The following is a 22,020-nucleotide window of genomic DNA, read 5'->3' on the forward strand; positions in this document are numbered from 1 at the left end:
AAAGATCCATCAATATATCAAATGTATCAATGTAAGTGAAGGAGACACAATCCACAGTCCTTGTTCTGTGCAAAAATGGATATGTGGCTTGAGTCATTGAAATTAGTCAAATCAGTTCTTTCTGTTACTCTTCTCTTCTTTTCACTGCAGCTCAATGGTGAAACATATACAGTGAATTTTGTACTAAGAAGACATCCACTTGATTTGATTATTTTGGATAGCTGACAGCTCATACTGTCTTCAGATAAACTTTTGAACACATTTTTGCACAAAACAAGGGCTGTGGATTATGTCCATTAGGAAGGGATGTTTTAATGGTTAGTATGATTGGGGGGAATGATTAAGGCAAGCAAAACCTCTTTCAATGTACATATGGGCACCTGACTATTGTGACTTGACACATTGTGACCCTATCTTTTAAAGGCTTGACCTAACTTAAACCTGAACTGATCTGCAAACTGGTATAGCTTTGAGGAACTTTTTAACATTTTGTCTGCTCATTGATCCCCTTTTCCTTTGTCTTTTTTTCTTTAGACCTGAGGGGCACGGCAGCTGTGCTGACAACAGTCGACTGTGGACTGGTTGAGTTGATTTTTTTAAAGAGAGTGATTCCAGATGGAAGTCAAGATGAGCTGAGATAGGGACATCCTTCACAGCTTTTCAGAGGGGCATGACAGCTCAGACTTGAAGAGCTGTGACACTCTAATGTCCACTCAGTGTCCATGAGGGAAAGACAGCGAGAAACAAACAGAAAGACAAGCCAACAAAGGAAGAATGAAAAAAGTGCCCGGGGAATAAAACGAGTTTATTTACTGATCACAAAACCCTTTCAGCCAATCCTGTGCGGCGACACAGAGGATGTCCCAGAAAAGTACAGCGAAAAACCACAATTCTTCTGTTTTTCATTAACACTCAGGGTTACCTTTTTTCTCTCTCTAACACAGTCCAGCTTGAGGCAACGGGAATCAGTTCATCTTTCCAGCACACAGGCACAGTGCTCAATGTGTCTTTGTTTTCCAGAGAGAGAACTGTCCTTGTTTTTTTTTTTCTCAAAATGGGGGTCTGTTTCTTTTGGACAAACTTCCTATCAAATGCATCTCAAATTCAAAGCTGTCGTGGATGTAACTGGGCCAGGAGTCTGCTTTTCCACAACACCTGAGACAGAGAGAATAAATAAACTACTATTTATCCCTCCCTCTCTTTCTTTCCCACATGGCTCTTCCCACTTCTTTCCCCTTTTCTCATCCTCCCTTTCCTCCTGGATGTATGTCTGTCCCATGATTCATGGTTTTTGGCCTGGAGCTCCAACCGTGCAGTTATATGTGGAACATTCCATTTACAGCAGTAGACACTATTTCCCCCTTGATTATGTAACCCTGTCGTTATACTTCTGAGGGTTATGATAATCAATATATTGCTAATATGCAATCATTCATTAGCATGTGTGATGAATTTCTGGTGTTACAGGAAAATGTGTTGATTAACATTTTCATCTTTAACTTAGAAAAATACCATATTGCTGATATCCATCAAATGATAAAACTATCAAAATACAATGGGTACAATTTATCTTAGACCACAATTTTGCCTTTTTTTCATTACTTCACTCAAATTATTTTCTATGCAAATCACATCATAGATGCACATTTTTAGTCATGCATCTGTGTATAATTCTGTATGATCCAGAAGTAATATTGTCTCCATTTAACAGGGCACCGGATGACTGGCATCAACTGAATGCATGCCCCTCAAAATGTAATTTCAAGGACAAAAAAACGTAATTTCAAGGACTAACCCAGGCACTCTTTGACTTAATGGCATGTTTTCAGTCTGTCATCTGAAAGGCTGGCATGCTTTAACCCAACTATTACCCCACTGAAAAGAGGACTCTGTGATTGGTAGACTGCCTCACCTACTGTAGGCTCTTTGGCATGACCCTATTATCAAAATATACAAGAATACTCGCCTCATTCAAAAGCTGGTGTACCAGTGGCTGTGGCTTTTTATAGGTCCCCCTATTCACATAAAGTTTGGTTCACTGGGTTGTACAACAGTGAAAAGAAAGTAGCCATTTATATGTACAGTGCATGTGTGTTTGAATGTGTCTTGGTGGGTATGTGAGAAACAGAGTGTGTGTGTGTGTGTGTGTGTGTGTGTGGGTTGAATCTTGTATACAGTACGTTGTCTGCAACTTGACACCAATTAATCTGACTGACGGCCTTATAATTATTTCCAAATGTAGGTGTGGTGAGTTAAAGCTTGGGCTGCAGTGACTTCCTGTCATTTGATGAGCAATTTCGTAGTTAAAGAGGTGGCAGCCTGACTTATTTTTCTTTTTCATTGCCGTAATTAATAGCTTCAGAAAGATGCACAGTGCTAGAATTTATTTGGAGTCTGGGGCTCAAAAATGACACTAAAGAAGGATCCATATGCGCAAGACTGTGCAGTAAGAGAAAAACAGGGTCACAGACATCCTTCTTTTCAGCCTTCATACTTCATTGTGCTGCCGACATGTTTCATTTATCCTGAGCTTCTTTGAGTGACCCTGTGCAGAGTTTATCACTGCAACCTGTCAAAGGTGTGGATGTCCACCTTCAGTCAGAGCAGCACAGCTTGACAAGGTCTGCTTCTGCAGCTGTTACAATACAATACAATATACTTTATTGTTCCGCTTAGGTACAAGTCTTGGCAGCCACAATGACAACAGACAAAACATCACCAGCCAAACCATCCCAACACCAATTACATAACAGTATTGTACATATCCCATAACATTGCACACAACACATACATACACCAATGGGAAAAACACATGCTAAAAGATCACCATAATAAAAGCACCTAAAAGTAGGGGAGGGACCAGCCCGGGTTTCTCCGCAGGTTCCTGAGGGCAAGAATGTGTGGAGCATGGTGATATTGCTGAATTCAGCAGAAGACAGCAGCTGCTGTCTTTTCTGTTTCTATACCTGGACACTGAACTTCAGACATTAACACAAAGTAATTGTTACTTAGTTTTCTTTTGTTTTCTCCCTTATCTTTGATTGTGCTTGATTGTGCTTTTATTATGGTGATCTTTTAGCATGTGTTTTTCCCATTGGTGTATGTGTTGTGTGCAATGTTATGGGATATGTACAATACTGTTATGTAATTGGTGTTGGGATGGTATGGCTGGTGATGTTTTGTCTGTTGTCATTGTGGTTGCCAAGACTTGTACCTAAGCCAAAAAAAAAGTCGCCACCAAAAAAAAAGGTCACACACTCTAATATTTCATTGGACCGCCTTCCAAGATGACAATGCCAGGATTCATCCGGCTCAAATTGTGAAAGAGTGGTTCAGGGAGAATTTTTTTTGTATTTGTCGCAGTAGAATAGAATAGAAATACTTTATTGTCATGTCCTGCATGAAAATTGTCTTTGGTCTCACTGGTAAGAATAGTATATAAAACACATAGAGTACATAAAATAAACACATTCATTCCATTACACATAGACATATGTCCGCGAGATGGACACAGCACATCACATGTACCCCCTCCCTCCCAGCCCCCACACATATGCATGCATATCAGGTATAAGGCAAAAAGCACCAATTCCAGCCCATTTATAGTGCTCTTAGCTACACCTCCCTTTCATCTAGCTTTCCATAGTTTGCTGACCATAGAAATTGCATTTGGAATAAAAGAGTCTTTTTTCCTTGCCATATGTACTTTATAGCGCCGCCCTAGGGGAAGCAGCTTGAACTCAGAATGGAGGGGGTGGTTGTCATCATCTAATATTTTCATAGTTTTTCTGTGTACTACAGTGCTGTGTAGGTTTTCTAGTGTTTTTTGAGGCCTTCCTTTAATTTTCCCTGCCATTTTGACAATTCTGGACAGCTTGTTCTTGTTAAACCTAACCTTAAACCTGCAATAACTGCCATAAAAGCAAGCTGTGTTGTTTCTGACCACCTGACAAATATAAATCCAAAATTCACTCACCTTTTCCCAAATATCTGGCTCTTAATGCTTACTTAATGCTTCATGGTGTTCACCAGCTAGTCACTGTCTGCTGTTTTGTGACGGACCAGTAGTGTCACTGTGTACGAGCATGACATACTTATCTCATATACAAGTAGTGATGTGATCCATTTTTAATATAAAGATATGGATTAAAGCCACATATTGTAGGTGTTATGCACTGAGAATTTGTAAAAATCTGGCTAACCCAGGTTTATGCAGAAACATCCAATACCCAAGTTCTTGTCTGGTTTGGGTTAATTTGGGGTGGGTTGCCTTATACTAGTAACTTTTTGATACTGCCAATTCATTTGTTTCACTTTTTTCTTAATCACAATCATAAAACCAGTGTTACATTTAAATTTTTCTTAAAAATCTTAAATTCTTAAATGTGTGCCCTTTGGTCTACACAGTAGACAACACAGACTGCTTCTACTCAAGGAAAATCTCTCTTTTCACCCCTTTCAAGATTTCATCACTTGTATTCATCCACAGGACCCCTGAGCTTCCATAAATAGGCCTATTCATTGGCCTAACCTTGACTGATCTACTACAGGAAATGAGCTCCATACGTACAGGGCATGGGGACTCCACAATATAGTACCCCCTCACAAATATGGCCTCCAGTGTTTTGACTGTGTCATAACCATCAATTATGAGATGCATATCAACCTGGACATGTTTTTGATACATTAACCTGTGTTTTTGGTCACACTGCCATAGTGAAATATCATTTGAACAATGCATAATAAGGGTAGGAGGCTGGAATCACTTCACACATTCACAGATATATTTGACTCTTTGTACTGTGTGCTATAAAAATTAACTGAACACACCAAAAGACAACAGGTCTTATGGTGACACAATAACAGTATTTATTGGGGTTTTCTGAGAGAAGGGTGAAAAGTATTTGTTCCTCCAAATCAAAAACATCCATGAGGACAATAAATACACTGCCAGCATCTCTTTAAATCCGAGCAAGTGAATGACTCCCAGATGGATCTACATAGCGCACAATGAGGTCTGTCACAGCGCTCCTCCTTGCTGTCTTTGTTGTTATTGTTTATTTGGCCTATTATGATGGGAATTTAACATCTTGGCACAGCTGTCACTGATTAGCTTCTAAACATATCTCCATGGCACTGCCAGTGAGCATTGGTAAAACGGGCCCAAGAACTTAAGGTAATTTGCTTTGTTTATATGGTTAAAAACCCACAATTTCTCAATATTTCATTTTTGAAATGCTGAATGTTCCAGATTTTTTGGGGGAAGAGGGGTGAATCAAATTATCACTACAAGAAGAAAACCAACTTGTAAAGCAATGCTATGCAGGTGGATCTTATTACTCTGGGCTGCATGCCGCAGTATTGCAAAATTGTTCCCTTGATGTATTAATCACCTTTTAAAGTCTTCATTCCTACTGATGGTGTGTTCAGTTGTATTTAAATGTGCATTAACTGATTTACTGGCCACTTGACAGAACTCAACAAGCTGTAAACATAAAATGTACACATTATTACTTTATAAACTTGTTATGGTAAAATTGAAAAACATCATCCTATTTTTAAACCTGGCAGACACAGAACAACGTTGGCATTGATTTTAAATTATGTCTCTGAACAAATTTTAGTCCAATATTCATTCTTCTTCTCCTCTTTTTGGCCTCTATCCACTCTTGAGGAAAATATCTGACTCTTTATTTGCTAAATGCTCCAATATGCTCTCCAGCTAGTCACTAAATTTGTCTGTCTGCCATTTGGTGATGGGCAGGTAGTTTGAAGTTAATATATCAGGGATGTTTCGTAGCTGCCTGCTGTGACTGGAAATTGGGTTTATGAGAGTGGTGAGACCAATCCAAAACAGTTTAGTTGCGGGTCATAAAACCAAAACAATAAGTTAAAAGGCATTAACACACTTTGTAGAGGTGAGATATTTGTGTGTTTATCTGTATGAGCGATGTCTTTGACATTAAATATAGTTATTTAACACCAATGTCCAGATAAAAATATAGTTTAGTAGCTACACCCTTAAAGAAAAAAGTTAACTTTTCCAGATTAAGGACAAGTTCAAAGAAAGAAGAACAATCACAAAGAGAAAGGAAGGGCAGCGGACAGTTTATAGTTCAGTTGAATGCCAGTTCTTTAGATGGATGCTGTTGGAAACATCAAGAGGCCATGAAGAGCAGATGTGAAAGGCTGGCACAGGCGTGAAACTATGGGCTGTCACGGACACTTTCACTGTCAAGTATTCTCTTGCCAAGTATTAATTTTAATGGTTCCTCAACACAACATCCCAGTAAAGCTTTAGTAAACATTTAATATAAAAATCCAGTGAGTTATCAGACCACCATAAATGCATCTTTCATCATTTCTAATGCAATACCTAAAATTAACCATTGAAATTAGTTTATGTAAATGACAAATTCTATAAGACTTGTATTCTCATAAGCATGTCAGTTATTGTTGTGTGCCTGTGATATTGGTGCTGCGACAGGATACAATGTTAAGAATACTTGCTGATGAGAAACAGTGGACTTTTTGGACGTGTTTGATATATTGAAAATAGCTAGCAGGATACCTGACAGTACTGCCGAAAGACAAACCTTCCCAAATCCCACAGCTGGGCCTGTTTGAGAGGTGGGAACACTGATCACACTGATAGACAAACCAGACACATTCAGAGAAAGAGAGAAAGAGAACCAGGAAGAGGAAAATTGAGAGGAGTTGAAGAGAAATACACTCAATGAAAAAATATTAATCAAAGTTTCTTGTTTCTCTTGTTGTTGGAAACGTTTTTTTTTCTTATACCTGAGCTATTTTTTATAGTCTGTCAGCCTTTTTTAATGACTAGAAAGGCAAATGCAAGCATAAGTAACACTGTCAGGACTTTTGTTTATATGAGGTCTCTCTTTAATAGTTTTGAGGTCATTATTTGACATGATATCCCACTCTTAAATATTTCAAAAATACTTTCTTTTAAAAATATGTGAAGCAGTTCAATAATGTGTACGTCAGCATTCACAAATGCTCATGAAGTTTCCACTTCTTCCCTCCACCCTTTTCCCTCATCATTGCTCCTGTCTCTCTCTCTCTCTCTCTCTCTGTCTCTCTCTCTGTCTCTCTCTCTCTCTCTCTCTCTCTCTCTCTCTCTCTCTCTCTCTCTCTCTCTCTCTCTCTCAGTCAAAGAAACACATGCCCGGACTACTGAAACCAAGCTCTTCCAGAGATTTGGACTATTTCAGACCCTCCCCACCCCCGACTCCTTGAAGAGATTTCCACAGATGCTGCCACATTCTACTGCTTCCCTCTATTTTCCTCTTATTTTCTGACTCTGTCGTTCTAACTCATCTGCACTGATCATGTGATCAATATTTAAAACATTTTTATTCTTTTAAAAACAAAGAATTTCTTCACTGTTTATATTTTATCAAAGCATATAACCGGAGTGAAAGATTTTCTCTTTTCATGGTTTTCATGGTTTTCTCCAACTAACAACTCTTTAAAGTTCATTTTTTTAACCGGGGCTCACACTTTGGTGTCAACTGCCGCTAATTCAAATAGTGAGGGCTTTGTGCGAGACGGTCATTGACTTATGCAAACATAATTGGGCTGTGCTGTTGACTGATGTGCTACAAGCCAGACAGTGGGATGTATTTGCGTCTGAATCATCAGGTACACCAACACATCCTCATAATTTAACATGCAGGTCAATTGTACCATGCACTCCAGAGCGACCCCTAGGAGTGTTTTCTGTGCCACCTCTATCAGTACCTTTCCAAAACTGCTACAAATCACTTCTAAAAAATGATTAAGTCTCACGGTGTAACATGGTTAAGGAAAGATCATGGTTTGATTTAAAATGATCACTCATGGTGTGGGTTAAAATTACTACTTCCTTAAAGTTAGGCAACCTTCATCATCATAGCAACAAAAACACCCCAACAATTATTACAGTTTTTAAAAAACTGTCCCAACTCGCAGTTGGAAATATGACACTGGCAGTTGTAAGTAGGGAAGTAAATAGCATTCGCCTGCAGCTAAGTCCACTTTTTGCCTTTGTCTTTGAAGCCATCCATTCAACCCACCACCTTGTTACCTAATATAGATGACATCTGAACTGCTTCATTTCCAAGGGTCATAATTACTACCACTAGATGGTGTCTGTCTCTCAACCATAACTATAGGTCATTTAACATTTTTATTTGCTGTGCGATAAAGATATCATAATTTTGTTATACAGTATATGTGACTCATCTCTTACATTGGCCTGAGGAAGACTAATAAAATTAAAGAAAGTTTTGATTTAGAGTGCAGGTACTCCTTGTTGTCAGGGTCACAAATGCACTTCTGCAGCAGTACTGTATTGCAACTCTTCCTATGCTGAAGCTGAACGTTTTGATAGCAGCTGCCATCCGTGGGAGACGGGATACTGTAATCCTGCATTTACAGCTACATGCTGAAATTCATATGAAGTGAAAGTAGGATTTTAACATCCTGTGTAAAACAAGAAAACACTAAACACACATAGCAAAAACATCACTGCTTACAAATACAGTTAATTTCTTATGTCCACAACTCTCATGGCAATGTTCGAAATCAATAAGCCACAGTTTGTTTGGTGGATATAGTTTATTTAGACAAGCTGGAAACACATAAGACTGCTAGTTCCCAGCCCTTTTTTCATGCTTCATCAACAAACATTTCAGCTCATAAGACAAGACTGCAGATTTATTGCCACAAGTTAAGGGATGCAGGCTGATGTGGTATTGATGTAACTTGTGGTGCACAAAAAAAATAAAATCAAAAGATCATCAAAAGTCTTTTCAATTCTGAAATTAGTTAAAGGATGAGTGTTTCTGGTAATAGTCCATGTATTTCTTGTGTTTTATGGGATTTGCTGCCATATCTCATAAAAAGACCAAAACCACCAATTAATGTATCTTCCTAAGAAGGATTATCTGTGTATCCAAAGACTGATATAATATTCCTATGTATCATATATTTCTATTGTTGTCAGAAACTATAAAAACACATCTGTGAGCCTCACCACAACAACATAACAATGCACTGTAGTTAATTATGAGTAATAGTATAATAAAAAAGGTAACATTAGAGTTATAATTGTAATTTGTGAACATTTAATGGCATTTGACTGAAATTTATGGGACAACTAAACAATGTGGGCAGTGAGTAAAGTCTGGCTATCCCCATTTGGCCCCATAGTTGAAACCAGGCTATTGGAAGTAATGTTATTATGGCTATAGGTAGTCTGGCAGGGATCTGACAGTGCACTCTTTCACATCCAACCCAGCTGGTGATGTCATGGCTTTTGTTAGTTCAGTGACAATCTCACATGGCCATAGTTAAAGCTCTCCCTGCAATGTGCACCTCTCTCTCTCTCTCTCTCTCTCTCTCTCTCTCTCTCTCTCTCTCTCTCTCTCTCTCTCTCTCTCTCTCTCTCTCTCTCTCTCTCTCTCTCTCTCTCCCTGTCTCTCTCTCTCTCTCTCTCTCTCTGTCTCTCTCTCACTCATCATTCTCCTTCCTTCTCCTGGTGTCCCACCCTCTCCTCCACTTTCAGCTCTCCCCTCCCTCACTAATGCATTCCATCTTTCCCACCCACCCACCTTACCTCTCACTCTCTCCCTCATTTTATATTTTTCGGCTACTCCCTCCTCTGTCTGAACCCCTCTCCCCCCTTCTTCTTTTTTTCCCATACTCCCTGATTATCCTTCCAGACAGACTTCATTCCTAAACAACTACAGACCTATATTCACTGATTCTTCCCATCATTTTCTGTCTCTATAATGTGCAGGTCTTCTAAATTGCAAGAGACAACCCCATTGACAACAACCAATCACACAACCAATTGGGAATGGTTGGAAAACAAATGTTTAAAAAAGGAATAACTCAATTTAGGAAGTGTTTGCTTAAGAAAAATCATTAACTTCAAAACAAAAAGAAGTTGTTGGGCATTTAAAACAATGATCATTTCTGTGATCATGTTGGTAAGAATTATTTCTGGGGTGTTGCCATGACACACATTTGATGCCTCAAGTGTCAGTGTTTATTTTCTCATTCCCTCTGAAGCAGGAGGACTCTGTCACCCTTAACCCCTCACCCTGTTGGAGGGGAACATGTCTGTCTGTCCAGCACAGAGAAGCTTTGAAGAAGTAATCAAAATCCTGAAACAGAACGCTGCAACTCATCCAGACATAATTGAGGTTTGCAGGCTCTCTGAAACAAAGCGATGTCTTGTCTCAACTCACCGACGGGAAACTTTAATAGTTAGACCATGCATGCACACTCAGAGAAACAGAACATATCAGAGGACACAGGGTGTAATTTCTAAGGGAGTCATCATCTTCAAAAAGCTTGCTTCAAAGACGGCTGCAGGATCATAGGATCACCTCTGCTCGACATATCAGCTCACAATATCTTAGTATCTAAGTAGCACATGCACTCCTGTCAAGCAACATTGTGTTTCACAACTAATTTTCTGTCCATAAAAGCAATGGCTGACATAGCCAGACTCCCAGTTACAACTAGCAATAACTAAATAGACACTACAGCTGATTTTAGGTCTCCAGCCTATGAATAGATAATTGGTAGTTTTAGTGATCCAGAGTCTTTGATCCCTGTGTTGCACAGGGTTACAGGCCAGGCACAAGATCAGAAAAGGAAAAACTATTATAATTTGCTTGGAACTTTGCTATATATAGTCAGACATACATTTTTTGTGCAATACCAACAACAGAAAAAGTTGCTCAATTTTCATGTAAGCTTGTGGTGTAGGGATTACATAAAAAAAACGTTAAAAGCCAAATCAAACACATTATGTAACTTATGAGTGAATGAAAAGTAAAAGACCAGAATCAAATACAACATTAGGCTTCACATGTATCCCCCATAGTTCAAGTAAAACTATTTAAAAGATTGTTTTTTGGCATAAAGGTGTATTTCACCACCTCTATCATAATAACTGAAACTTGCAGGTTTCTGCTGAATACATTTGCAGGTCTTTATAACAGGATATTCCAATATTCACCAATAAGTTCCTACTTCACTTGAACCTGGACTTAATAAATGACCCTCACAAACAAACTAACTTGCAGTCCACATTTTTTAGACCCACCGGACAACCACGATTCTCCTTAGACGGCCAAGCGGTAGAGAATAGAAGCAATGCTGCACACTCAGGATGCACCAGCTGCTCCTGTTTCCAATAAAGTGTGTGAGGGTCAAAGGGCAAAGCTCACAGGTCACAACCTGCCGAGAGGTGAATACTCTACATAAATGATGCAACCAAACTGTCCCCTACCATATATATAGCTAGAGATGTAGCTACAAGAGAACAAGTGACTTTTCATGGCTTCTCCATGAGCACTCACTTAGCTGCTGTGATTTATCACCTCAGCTACATGTGACAGGGTTAGACCGGGGAGAAGCACAGCATTCACGCAATAACTCTGTCTTGCTCATGTGTGCCCATGTTCTCTTACTGAACAGAAGCAGTCCTGGAGATTATCATATTCAAGAGGATGTAGAACAGGGTGGTGCTGCTGCAGCCATCATATCTTAATTTTAGAGAGCGCATCCCTTAGTCATAACCCCAGTCAACTTTTTGATCGAATGCTGGGTTTTAAACTTCTACTTTTAAAATTTGGCTTTATTTTATATAAACCATCCTGTGTTTTCTTAAGTTAGTATCAGCTAAGTTTGAGGTAAGCTTGACAAGGGGTAGCACTACTGTGGTTATAATTGGAGTAATAACATTGGACAGTCTGTGAAGTACCTAAAATTACAACCCTAAATTATAATGTTGAAGGTTTTTGGTTGAAGCTGCATGGGAAGATTCTGGGTCCAAGTCTGAGTTTATGAGTACGTCAATCCACTAAAACTGTGAGAATTCCCACCAGTGCATCAATCATTCTCTACACATGTCATGTTTTGTAATGAATATGCATACCCACGCGCAAGTGTGAGCTACAATGTGATTGGCCATTACACACACCAACAACACCCACATTTTGTTTGCTGGTATTTGCTCTTGATTCTTCTTCAGGGTTAAAACCACTGAAATTATTTTTTTCCTCTTATCTTGAATAACACAGGTGTTATGTAGCTGAGAGGTGAGGAAACAATCATCTATCAACTAGTGTTGCAAATACAAAATGAACATAGAAACATAAGTCGGGATTAATTTATGCATATATCCAGCAACTTGATTAGGGCTGCAACTAACAACTTTCATCATCAATTTATATACCAATTATTTTCTTGACTAATCGATCAATAAAATGTCAAAGAATAGTTAAAAATAACCATCACATATTCCTAGAGTGACATCTTCACATTGTTTCTGTCCAACCAACATCCCAATACCCCCCAAAAATGTATTGACTCCTACAGGACAAAAAAGCAGCAAACTGTTACATTTGAGATAAGAACCAGCAAATGTTTGACATTATCAAAACACCTGCTGATTAATCATTGCAGCTCTGAACTCCATAACAATATGACTGGAATAATAAATGCAGAATGAATGCAGGATGTCATTAACTATTGTGGATTGATAGTGAATAAATTAAGTATGAAGCTTGACAAAAAAAGGGACTTCGATTGCTTATTGAGAGACTGACAGGTGTAGATCGAGATCCCCTTAACTGCTTTGGGTTAATTAATCTATAACTTACATTAACTGTGAGTTTGTCAATTGATTTAACATATTACAGATTTACTATGGTTACATTAATCGACTGATGGACCATTACCTGTGTGTAGTAATGACATTAACTTATAATGCTCTAAAAATGTATTATTATAGGGTTAAAATACATGTTGCATTAATGTTGTGCAACAAAGAATTATGGATTATGCACTACTTATGTATTACAGTATTTTAAATGATTTTTTTGTCCTTATCATGAAGTGTTGCCACAGTATTAGCCCATCTGTCTTTTATCATTTGACTCACATGTGTCTGTGATATTGGATGGGTTTATAGGCTAATGATGAATGTTTTAGCCTCTTATTTATTTCACAGTAGCTAGTCAGGTAAAGTGAATCTGGATGTCTCTGTGGTGTAATTTTATTAGTGTAGGAGCACCAGAAAAAAACAATTACTTACCTTTCTAAATGGCTAATTATCACATGGATGACAGAGACCCATGTGACAAGATTAGGAAGAAACACCTTCAGTGAGTGTAACGAAATGATTTTGACATCGCTGCTTTCCATGAACTTAAGGCGGAGGAGGAGAGGGGGAGGGCACCAAAGTTAAGGGGAAAAGTTTCACTTTTTTTTGGGTTCAGTAGCAGCACGTGGAGAAAGGAGTGGTCTGGGACTGCAATAATGGAACCCGGGAGACAGAATGGGAGGGAAACGGGGCTCAGATTTCAGCCTGACGGGGGGTAAGGGGCCGGACTGATATTTAGGAATATACGAAGATTCATTGAAGGCAACGGGGACATAAAACTACAGCGTCTGGCCTGAAGCGGTCGGTGCTGAGTTTCTGCTGCAGGTCTGGGTCCTGCCGTTGGATTCCCCCCATCGGTGTTTTTTGGGAAGTGTGAATGTCGAATGGTTCGGCTTTTGTAACTGGGGACACACACTAAATACTGAGAGAAGCCTCCGCTCCCATCGCACCCTTCTTTCTCCCTCAAGGGTCCTGTATGTCTAATATTTAGACATGTTCAGCATTATGGATTCAAGGACTCTACTGCTACTTGTAGCAACCCAAGTCTGTCTATTAGCCGTTGTGAGATGTCAGGAGGACGACCGTAAGTGACAGTTTTGTTTCTCTCAAAGATCTAGTGGTTGATGAAGAAGTTTGTCATATGATGCATACTGGGGTGCAAAAGTTATTCTCCTAGTCAGATTACTCTGAAATAGGTTCATAGTTGGCATCCTGTGAGCGCAGCACCTGCACTTTGCTCTAGTTTATTGGTGCTTGAAGTGAGTTGGTAGAGTAGTTCCCTCACACCTTTTACGCACAGAACTTCTGTCGCTGTTTGGATACTCTGTTGCAGAGGAAGGTGTCTAACTTATGGTATTTTAGCACCTTCTGTGTGACAAGAGTCCTGGTATTCATGTATCTGCAGTTACGTTGGTGTGAGAAAACTCGATATCATCAGATCAGATTTTTGGACGCGCGTAAAGGTGATGGAAGGGATGGAAGGACCTGAAACGTTTACGCAAAATAATACGTAAAATGCTGGAGCTGTTTTTCACACTTTCAATTTAATTTAATTTAATTCAGATGAATTCCCTGTCAGCAGTATGCATTCATTCAGCTACTACTACAGTGGACAGTTCTCAACCTGCCTCCTTCTTTCTGAAGCTGAGCTGCCGGACAGCTGTGGGTGCTTTAGGAGTATTGACAGGCTCTCCTTTTGACTGCAGATTCATTTAGTATAGGGGATGAGAGGGGGAGGGGATGGGCAAAAAGTGAAAGGTGGTCAGGCTCAAGGGCCTTTGGTGAAAAGTTCTCACATTCCATTGCTGTCAGAGGGCATCCAGGCGAATTCTGGCTTGTTGAGGCGGAAAGGCATACTAATAACCAAAATTGAATTCAAAAAAACTTTTAATGTGTTTATTTTGATATTCACTCCATTAAGAATCAGCAGGGCCCACTTATTATTTTTGTACCTGCATACTTTCTGCTGTAATTTTTTGGGTTTTTTGTTTGTTTTTTTGGAGGGGGGGGTCAAATTGGAATGAGATTATTCATGATCATTATTGATTTTAGTATCCACAAGGGATATTTGAGAGTGAAGGTATGCCAGCAGATTGGGGCCAGAAATAATGTTCCATATGATTTCAGGGTTTCCATCTGCTTAGAAGATTACCCATAAGCTGTGACAGTCAGCCCAGAGAGACACAGAGCCAGGGTGCAGGGGAGAGGTGATTGGAAAAATATGAGACAGGGGCTTTGTTATTGTAATTCTGAGTAGTGCAAGTGCAAGTCTTCTCAGTAGACAATAAGTTGAGCTTATCAAGCTTTTAAAGCAAGTGAAAGGTGTATTTTGAGTAGAAAGTGGAAAAAGAGAAGAAATACTCACGCCAAAGAAAAAAGCATTCAAGCAATTGCAAGTCTCAGGTTACTCTTTCAGAGATGAAGGCCCCTGGATATAATGCAAGTCCTTCTTTTCTCAGCGTGAACAGGAGGCAGAAATCATTCTGAGAGATGCTGAAATAGTAAATATGTATGATTGTGACCTCAGCACTGCAGTTTCAGTGGCCCTGAATCATTAAGAGGTGACAGGGCTCAGATCTTTACAGTACCTCTCCATTTTAAGACCATTCATGTAGATGAGAAGGCCAGAAAGCCAGTCAGATAGTGGTAGAAGCAGCACTGATGCCTCACAGTTAGTATGATAGTGGCAGACTAAGATGGAAAACAGACTTGACTCTGCTGTCCTTGAGGTACACCTGGGTTCACTTTACAATTTTCATTGTTCATTTTACTCCCCTGGAAAACAGTATGGCTGCCAACACATGGGAGAGGAGACTTACAAATTATCCTCAGTGACGAAAAGCCAGCTCTCTATCAGCTCTGCAGTTTATAAAGAATCCCTTGTCCTAGAATATGGCATATCAGGAGAATCTTTCATATTTGAGCCACTGAAAGGACAGGTGCAGGACTTTGACAGTGTATCCAGGCCTGTAAAATGAAATGTCAAAGCCGCAAAGGTATGTGCATGAAAGCTGACCATTTTCTTTTTTCTGACGTGTTTGAACTGGCATCTGACACCGCTATGGCTTCCAGATGGAGTTTAAAATGTGCCCCATGTTTATACAAGGCAATAGTTTGTGAATTGCCCACTCTGTCCCTTTCCAGAAAGACCTCATTCATTGCATCTGAGGTCCCTTAGGTTACATAGACTTAAGCAGTGTTCAAAGGTAAATATAGCTACTGTACTTGCCCCTTCTCCTCTCATCCTCATGGTAGTCTGTACCCTGAGGTCTTTCTGTTGGTGTGTCAAGCACTTTCCCGGGTTGGTGCAGGTTCAGTGGGTCTGATCACAGCCTTTCTTTGAGCAAGTGTTTGGCCTGGTTGCCCATATGGAAAATTAACTGGGTGATTACCAACAAGTCCATTGTTAAACTTTCTTGAATGGTGTAATTCAGATCATGTACAGTACCTGCATTGAAACTCACTCCACCTCCATCACATTCCATTATGCACTGTTTGCCAATCTGTGGTCTTAAAAAAAACCTAAACATTTTTCATTTACTGAATGCAAAGTCTGTCTCCTTTGCAGTAAATTAGGGTGTCTCCCGCAATGTAAACTAGCCCTATATTTAACTTGTCGAGGAATTTAGGCACATGGTCTCCAGCTCCTTAGAAGTTATTGGAAGTTTCCTGCAGGTCTTTCTCAGCTTCTGTGATGTTACACTGCCACCCTGTGGCTCATGAAGAGGTTGCATGCTGTTGTTTCAATCCAATAACTTGACTGTGTTTGTCATTGATAAATGGAATGATGGCACTACATTTTAGCATTAATTTGACAGTGTACAATTGAGAGGCAGACAGCAAATATGAAGAAGGAGAGCAAAATGACATGCAGCAAAAGTCCTCAACCACATTCCAGCTGGGTTTATTGGACATGTCTTGACACAAGGGTTTATGTTTGTAGAAGTTGTATTGATGAGGAGAAATCTACATTCAGTTGTCAGTTGGTAGATTTGAAGCTGTAAAGACAACAGATGATCAGATTTCAAATGTTGCATTAAATGTGCAGTAAATGTGCATTAATACTGTTTTAGGCCATATTTAACACTTTGAAGCACCTGTTATTGCATTGAAATAAAACATTGTTTGGTTTGCTTCATGCCAAGACATGTTATGACTTAGGGTAAATGCTATAGATTTTTATGACTGCTGTTCATATCTGATACATAATCTCCTTTTTCCTTCCCACCTGAACCTCTGTGTGTTCTTTGTTATGACCACACACACAGAGGAGGATGCCTTTACCTGTATACAAGATGGACAGCGTTATAGCGACAAGGACGTATGGAAACCAGAGCCTTGTCGCATCTGTGTGTGTGACACTGGAACCGTCCTGTGCGATGAAATTGTCTGCGAGGAGCTAAAAGACTGCCCCAAACCTGAAATCCCATTCGGAGAGTGTTGCCCCATCTGCGCAGCTGACACATCTCCATCCATTGGTTGTAATTTATTTATCTCGCACCTATCATAAATAAATTACTGTACAATATCATGTTGTTTACTTTGGGGAGAAAATGACACATGGACTCTTTGGTATTAATCAAAGGTTTCCTAGTAGCTTTTTAATCTCTTAACCTCTACTTTTTTAGTTTAATGTATCAATCATGCCTTTGTTTTGAATATTGTTTTCTGTCCCCAAAGCAAACAAATGATAAAAAAGCAACAACAATGACACATCTGACCAGATTTCAGTGAAATGCTACCTCAACGTCATTTTTCCATAGCTGGCTCACCTTGGCCCCATCTTGTTTGAATACTCTCTCCTACCCTGAGTATCATGAAAACATGTGGGAGCCATTAAGGAAATACCTCAGTCAAGCAGACATGGCTTCACATTTCTACTCTATATCCTCTCTGCGGATTTCTACAGATCTGATGTGAAGAAAAAACTGTGACGGCCTATTGAGGGTTGAGGCTTTGAATATTTCAAACAATCATCACTTCCTGATAAACAAGGACCCCAAAAACACTCTGGTGGTCAGCTGTGGAAATATGAGTAAAGTCAATTGAGGAGCATGAGTGAAATCAGAGGTGTCACTGTTTGCAATGCATGCATGTGGATTAAAATGCTTAAAATAATACTTAGCTTCAATTCAAGGCAAAATAAAGTACTTAATAAAAGGTATGCTACATGAACAGCAACATTTAAAGTTATAAACCACTCAAAATAAGGCTGCCTACCAAACCTCAATACTAATGGAGAGACAGTAACCAGCACCACACTCAACTGCACTCAACCACATTGTACCACTATAGAAAACTGACCAGTATCACAGATAAATTGAATGTTTGGTCAGATTAGTAATCTTGTTTCCATAACCTTCAATCAGATAGCTCCTGCTTAAATTCAAATTTTGCCTATTTCATCGTGTTCTGACTTAACTAGCTTAACTTTTAAGAAGTTTGGCTTCCTTTGTTAAACAAGAATAGGGTTTTGTAGTATAACACATTGGTATTTCTCAAAGAAAAAGCATCAAACAACTATTTAAGTGCTGAAATGTATATAGCAATAGCATGTTTTTAATATGATATCCAGCCCTACTCATAACATTTGCAAACCTCTAATTGATCAATATTGCCATCTAACAATTGATTTGGTCATTTTAGTTTAACTAACGTTTTTGACTTACAATAGAACAAAAATACATTTATAATTTTTTTTTTAAATAAGAAAATCCAGCCACAGTACATCAGACTTAATGTTCTGATATTGTACTTTTTTTTTTTTTTTGCTTAACTTGAATTCCTTTGCTTTACACCATTCCCTGCTACCTCCAGCCGCTTTGCTTCCGGTTTCAGCTCTTACAGTAAGATGGTGGTTCAACAACACTTTGTCAATCCTGATGGGCTCTTTGGGCACCATAAATATAATTTGGTGGTGGTCAGTTTAATTTAGTAAATTTAAGTTGGTTATCACCATATATAGTATAGACTTTCTGGGCTTGTGGGAAATACTGTGTAACCTTCATGGACTGTTATTGCATAATTCATGTGCTAACTGTGAACTGTTCTTCCCCTCTACGCTGCTCAACCACATAACAGGAGTACCTGGAGCTAAGGTGAGACACTGTGTTAAACCCTCCGTGTGTGGATTATTTGGGTATGTGATTGTGATAATGTGTGTGTGTGTGTGTGTGTGTGTGTGTGTGTGTGTGTGTGTGTGTGTGTGTGTGTGTGAAATGAAGCACCTGCAATTAAGACTGTAAGTCCCAGACTCATATTAGTGCTGCCGGAGGGCCCTGTAGTTTATGGATTTAGATGACACTTTGATGTGAAACAGCTTTGCCAGATGGATAACAGTTGTTTCCTGCCCCACACTGTGCACCATATTTATGATTCTGTAGTGGATACTTATTTTCAACATTTCAAAAATGACTATTTTCCTCAAAATTGCAAGCATTTTATGTTTATCAGTTGGTCTTTTATAGACAGGGTTTTAAATAATGCATGATAAAAGGTGAAAAAAATGTGAATCATGTTCTAGTCCTAATCCTAATTGCTATTTTTATGCATTTTCTTTCCAAAAATAGGGTCAGAAAGGCGAACCTGGAGACATTACCGATGTAAGTTTACACCACACAGTATCTTGTCCTGAAAATGCAACTCACTGTTCTCTAAATTTGAAAATATTAATGTCTAAACTGTCTTAACATTAGCACACCATCCTCAGCCATAAAAGTGTCAGAATACTTTTTGGTAATCAAAGATATAACCGAGGAATACAGACTGATAACTGATACTGCCTCTCTATGAAAGAAAGAGGAGGTGACAGAAAGAGGAGGAAAGCAGGCCTTTTAGCCCACTCATCAGAAAGACAGCCAAGCACAATACAGCCTCCATACAATCCTCCATAAAGATCCTCATAGCTCAGTGATCTCCTGCACCTGGAAATGCTTTACCCCTCTGAGGGAATACAAGTTCATGGCAGGAAATAAGAAGGCATTGTTTATTGTATGTTTCTTATAATGCTTTGCCCGGAGAGATTAGCAATTAACAAGTCTGCTCCGACGGGGGAAAGATAACATTTCCCCCTCCCCCTTTGTTCAAAGAAATCTAAACCTCACTTGTGCAAACGCATCTGGTAAATGTAAGCTTCAGAAGCTCTGCAAAAGCCTGTATGCTATATTAAAATAACTACAAAGCTAATGTTAATTCACATAAAAGTACTAATGGTTTTATTGTTTCTCTGTTTTCTTTCCTTCACTTACTCAGGTTGTAGGACCAAGAGGACCAGCTGGCCCAATGGTATGCACAGATTTCCTTATTTACACATGTTCATTAATTACTGTTCTTAGAAAGCATTCTCAGAAGTTGGAAGAGACAGGAAACAGAGACAGCTCTGACATAAAAGTAGCAGATTTCACAAGCCACAGTTGTTTCTTCAGCTCATATGTGCCAAGATATCACCTGAAGTTACTGTACTGACCACTCCCCTGTCTCCTGTTCACCTAGGGCCCACCAGGAGAGCAAGGACTCCGCGGATCAAGAGGAGATAAAGGAGAGAAGGTCAGTTTGACACATTCAGAAAAGAAAAAAACTCTCCCCCTTCTTGTCATTTTCACAGCCCTGACCCTGAAAAAACTAGACCCCACTTTGCCCCCTTAAGAAGTACAGTATGTCCTATTGAACCTGATAGCTTTAGGTCTTCGGGGGTGAATTAGGGGGTGGGTGGGGTATCTGCTTTAGCTTGCAGGTTTGCAGAATGGTAGCCTTTCATTGAGAAGCTCACTCTAACTAGTCATGTGTTGTTTCCATTAGGCTATTTAGTCTGCTCAGGTCTGGGTTGTTTAACAGATGTGGGGCTGTTAGAGGCTTATGTGTAAACCTCTGGTTCTCTCAGAGGCCTCAGTTGCTCAGTGTGGGAAATAAGTGTTGCTGTATTTGCCAGGCTTTGATCATTGTGTTAATTAACTGCACTTGGATGTGATACCGGCTGCAGGCAAGCAGTTTATGTCTAGTAGTCATCTTGTTTATTCAGATTTAAGCACAAAGTAAATTTAGTTTTAGCTAGCTCAAGTTAAGCAGCCTTTTAGGTGTTCAGCACATTCTTTGTTCAGGATCCTCCCCACAAGGTAATTTGCCACTACATGCACAGAGGTATGCTAGGTAGTCTGATTTGCTCTGATAAATCATCAGCATGCTCTACAACATCTTGAAAACATCTGTATTTGAGCTGTTTTACTTGTTATTTGTATATTTTACTATGGGTTAGGGTTAGGGTGTGTGTTTGTGTGAAACACTTTCAAAATCTTTTTTTACCTTTAAATGTTCTGATTGATTCTGCTGGTGTTTGCCACCAGTAGGTCAGGTGTAGTCCAGTTCCCTCATGTATAATATCAGTGCAGTTTGGAGTATGTTCAACTGAGCAAATATTGGTACACAGGCTTAAAGTTAATTAATGCTGACCTGTAATGATTATTATTTAACACTTTCCTGTTCTCATAAATGCTCTGTAAGTCCATGATATTTGTATTATTGTGTTTATTACAATAAGATCACAACAGAATGGGAGGATATGTAATTTCTTATCACATTAGTGTTTGTAGTTGTCAAAAACATTTAAACAGCACGCTCCAGATACAAATATCTAAATATACATGCATATTTGAGAAGAGCAGAAATGAAAAGATGATTAATAAGTTAGGGGGTCTATAGAAAATAATCTGCAGCTATTTTGATAATTAATTAATCATCACCCTTAGTTGTTTTTTAAGTAGAAATTGTCCAGTTCAATTTTTTTTAAATGAGTATTTTGCTGATTTTCTTAATCTTCAATTGTATTAAACTGAACATACGTTTGTTTTTTTTACTGTTGGTCTGACAAACCAAGACATTTGAATATGCCAACTCAGGTTTTGTGTTCAGTTTTTTTTTTGTTTTTTTTTTCTAACTATTTTCTCACATTTTTTTGGACTGAAAAATCAATCAATCAATCAATCAAGGAACATTACCCTAAAATAAACATAATCTGTAATGTTTCATCCCTATATCATATAGTTATTCTTAAGAGTTAGCATCATTTGGTTATTTTAAGTTATACATAGTAATGTTGTTGATCTTTTGATTATAGTAATTACAAGTTACAAGTGGCCATTATTATCTAACCATAGTAAGATTTTTATTTATTTTGATTATTATTTATCTATTTCAGGGATCCCCTGGTCCCCGTGGCAGAGATGGTGAGCCTGGCACCCCTGGAAACCCTGGCCCCCCTGGACCTCCAGGACCTAATGGACCCCCTGGCCTTGGTGGAGTAAGTGTCCCATGACAAGCAAGGGTGGGCTAGCATTTAT

General features: G+C 39.0%; 1 protein-coding gene across 1 annotated transcript in view; it reads left to right on the forward strand.

Annotated features, from left to right (window-relative positions):
* The first annotated feature begins 13,386 nt into the window (after window positions 1-13,386).
* col2a1b (collagen, type II, alpha 1b) overlaps window positions 13,387-22,020 on the forward strand; it is a 47,387-nt gene continuing 38,753 nt past the window's right edge. Inside the window, exons 1-7 of the mRNA XM_053315052.1 lie at window positions 13,387-13,772; window positions 16,957-17,166; window positions 18,770-18,786; window positions 19,258-19,290; window positions 19,940-19,972; window positions 20,180-20,233; window positions 21,879-21,980. Coding sequence (XP_053171027.1) covers window positions 13,682-13,772; window positions 16,957-17,166; window positions 18,770-18,786; window positions 19,258-19,290; window positions 19,940-19,972; window positions 20,180-20,233; window positions 21,879-21,980 — 540 coding nt within the window. The 5' untranslated portion in view covers window positions 13,387-13,681. The remainder of the gene's footprint in view (window positions 13,773-16,956; window positions 17,167-18,769; window positions 18,787-19,257; window positions 19,291-19,939; window positions 19,973-20,179; window positions 20,234-21,878; window positions 21,981-22,020) is intronic.

Source organism: Scomber japonicus, chromosome 3 (assembly GCF_027409825.1).
Source record: "Scomber japonicus isolate fScoJap1 chromosome 3, fScoJap1.pri, whole genome shotgun sequence".
Classification (NCBI taxonomy): Eukaryota; Metazoa; Chordata; class Actinopteri; order Scombriformes; family Scombridae; genus Scomber; species Scomber japonicus.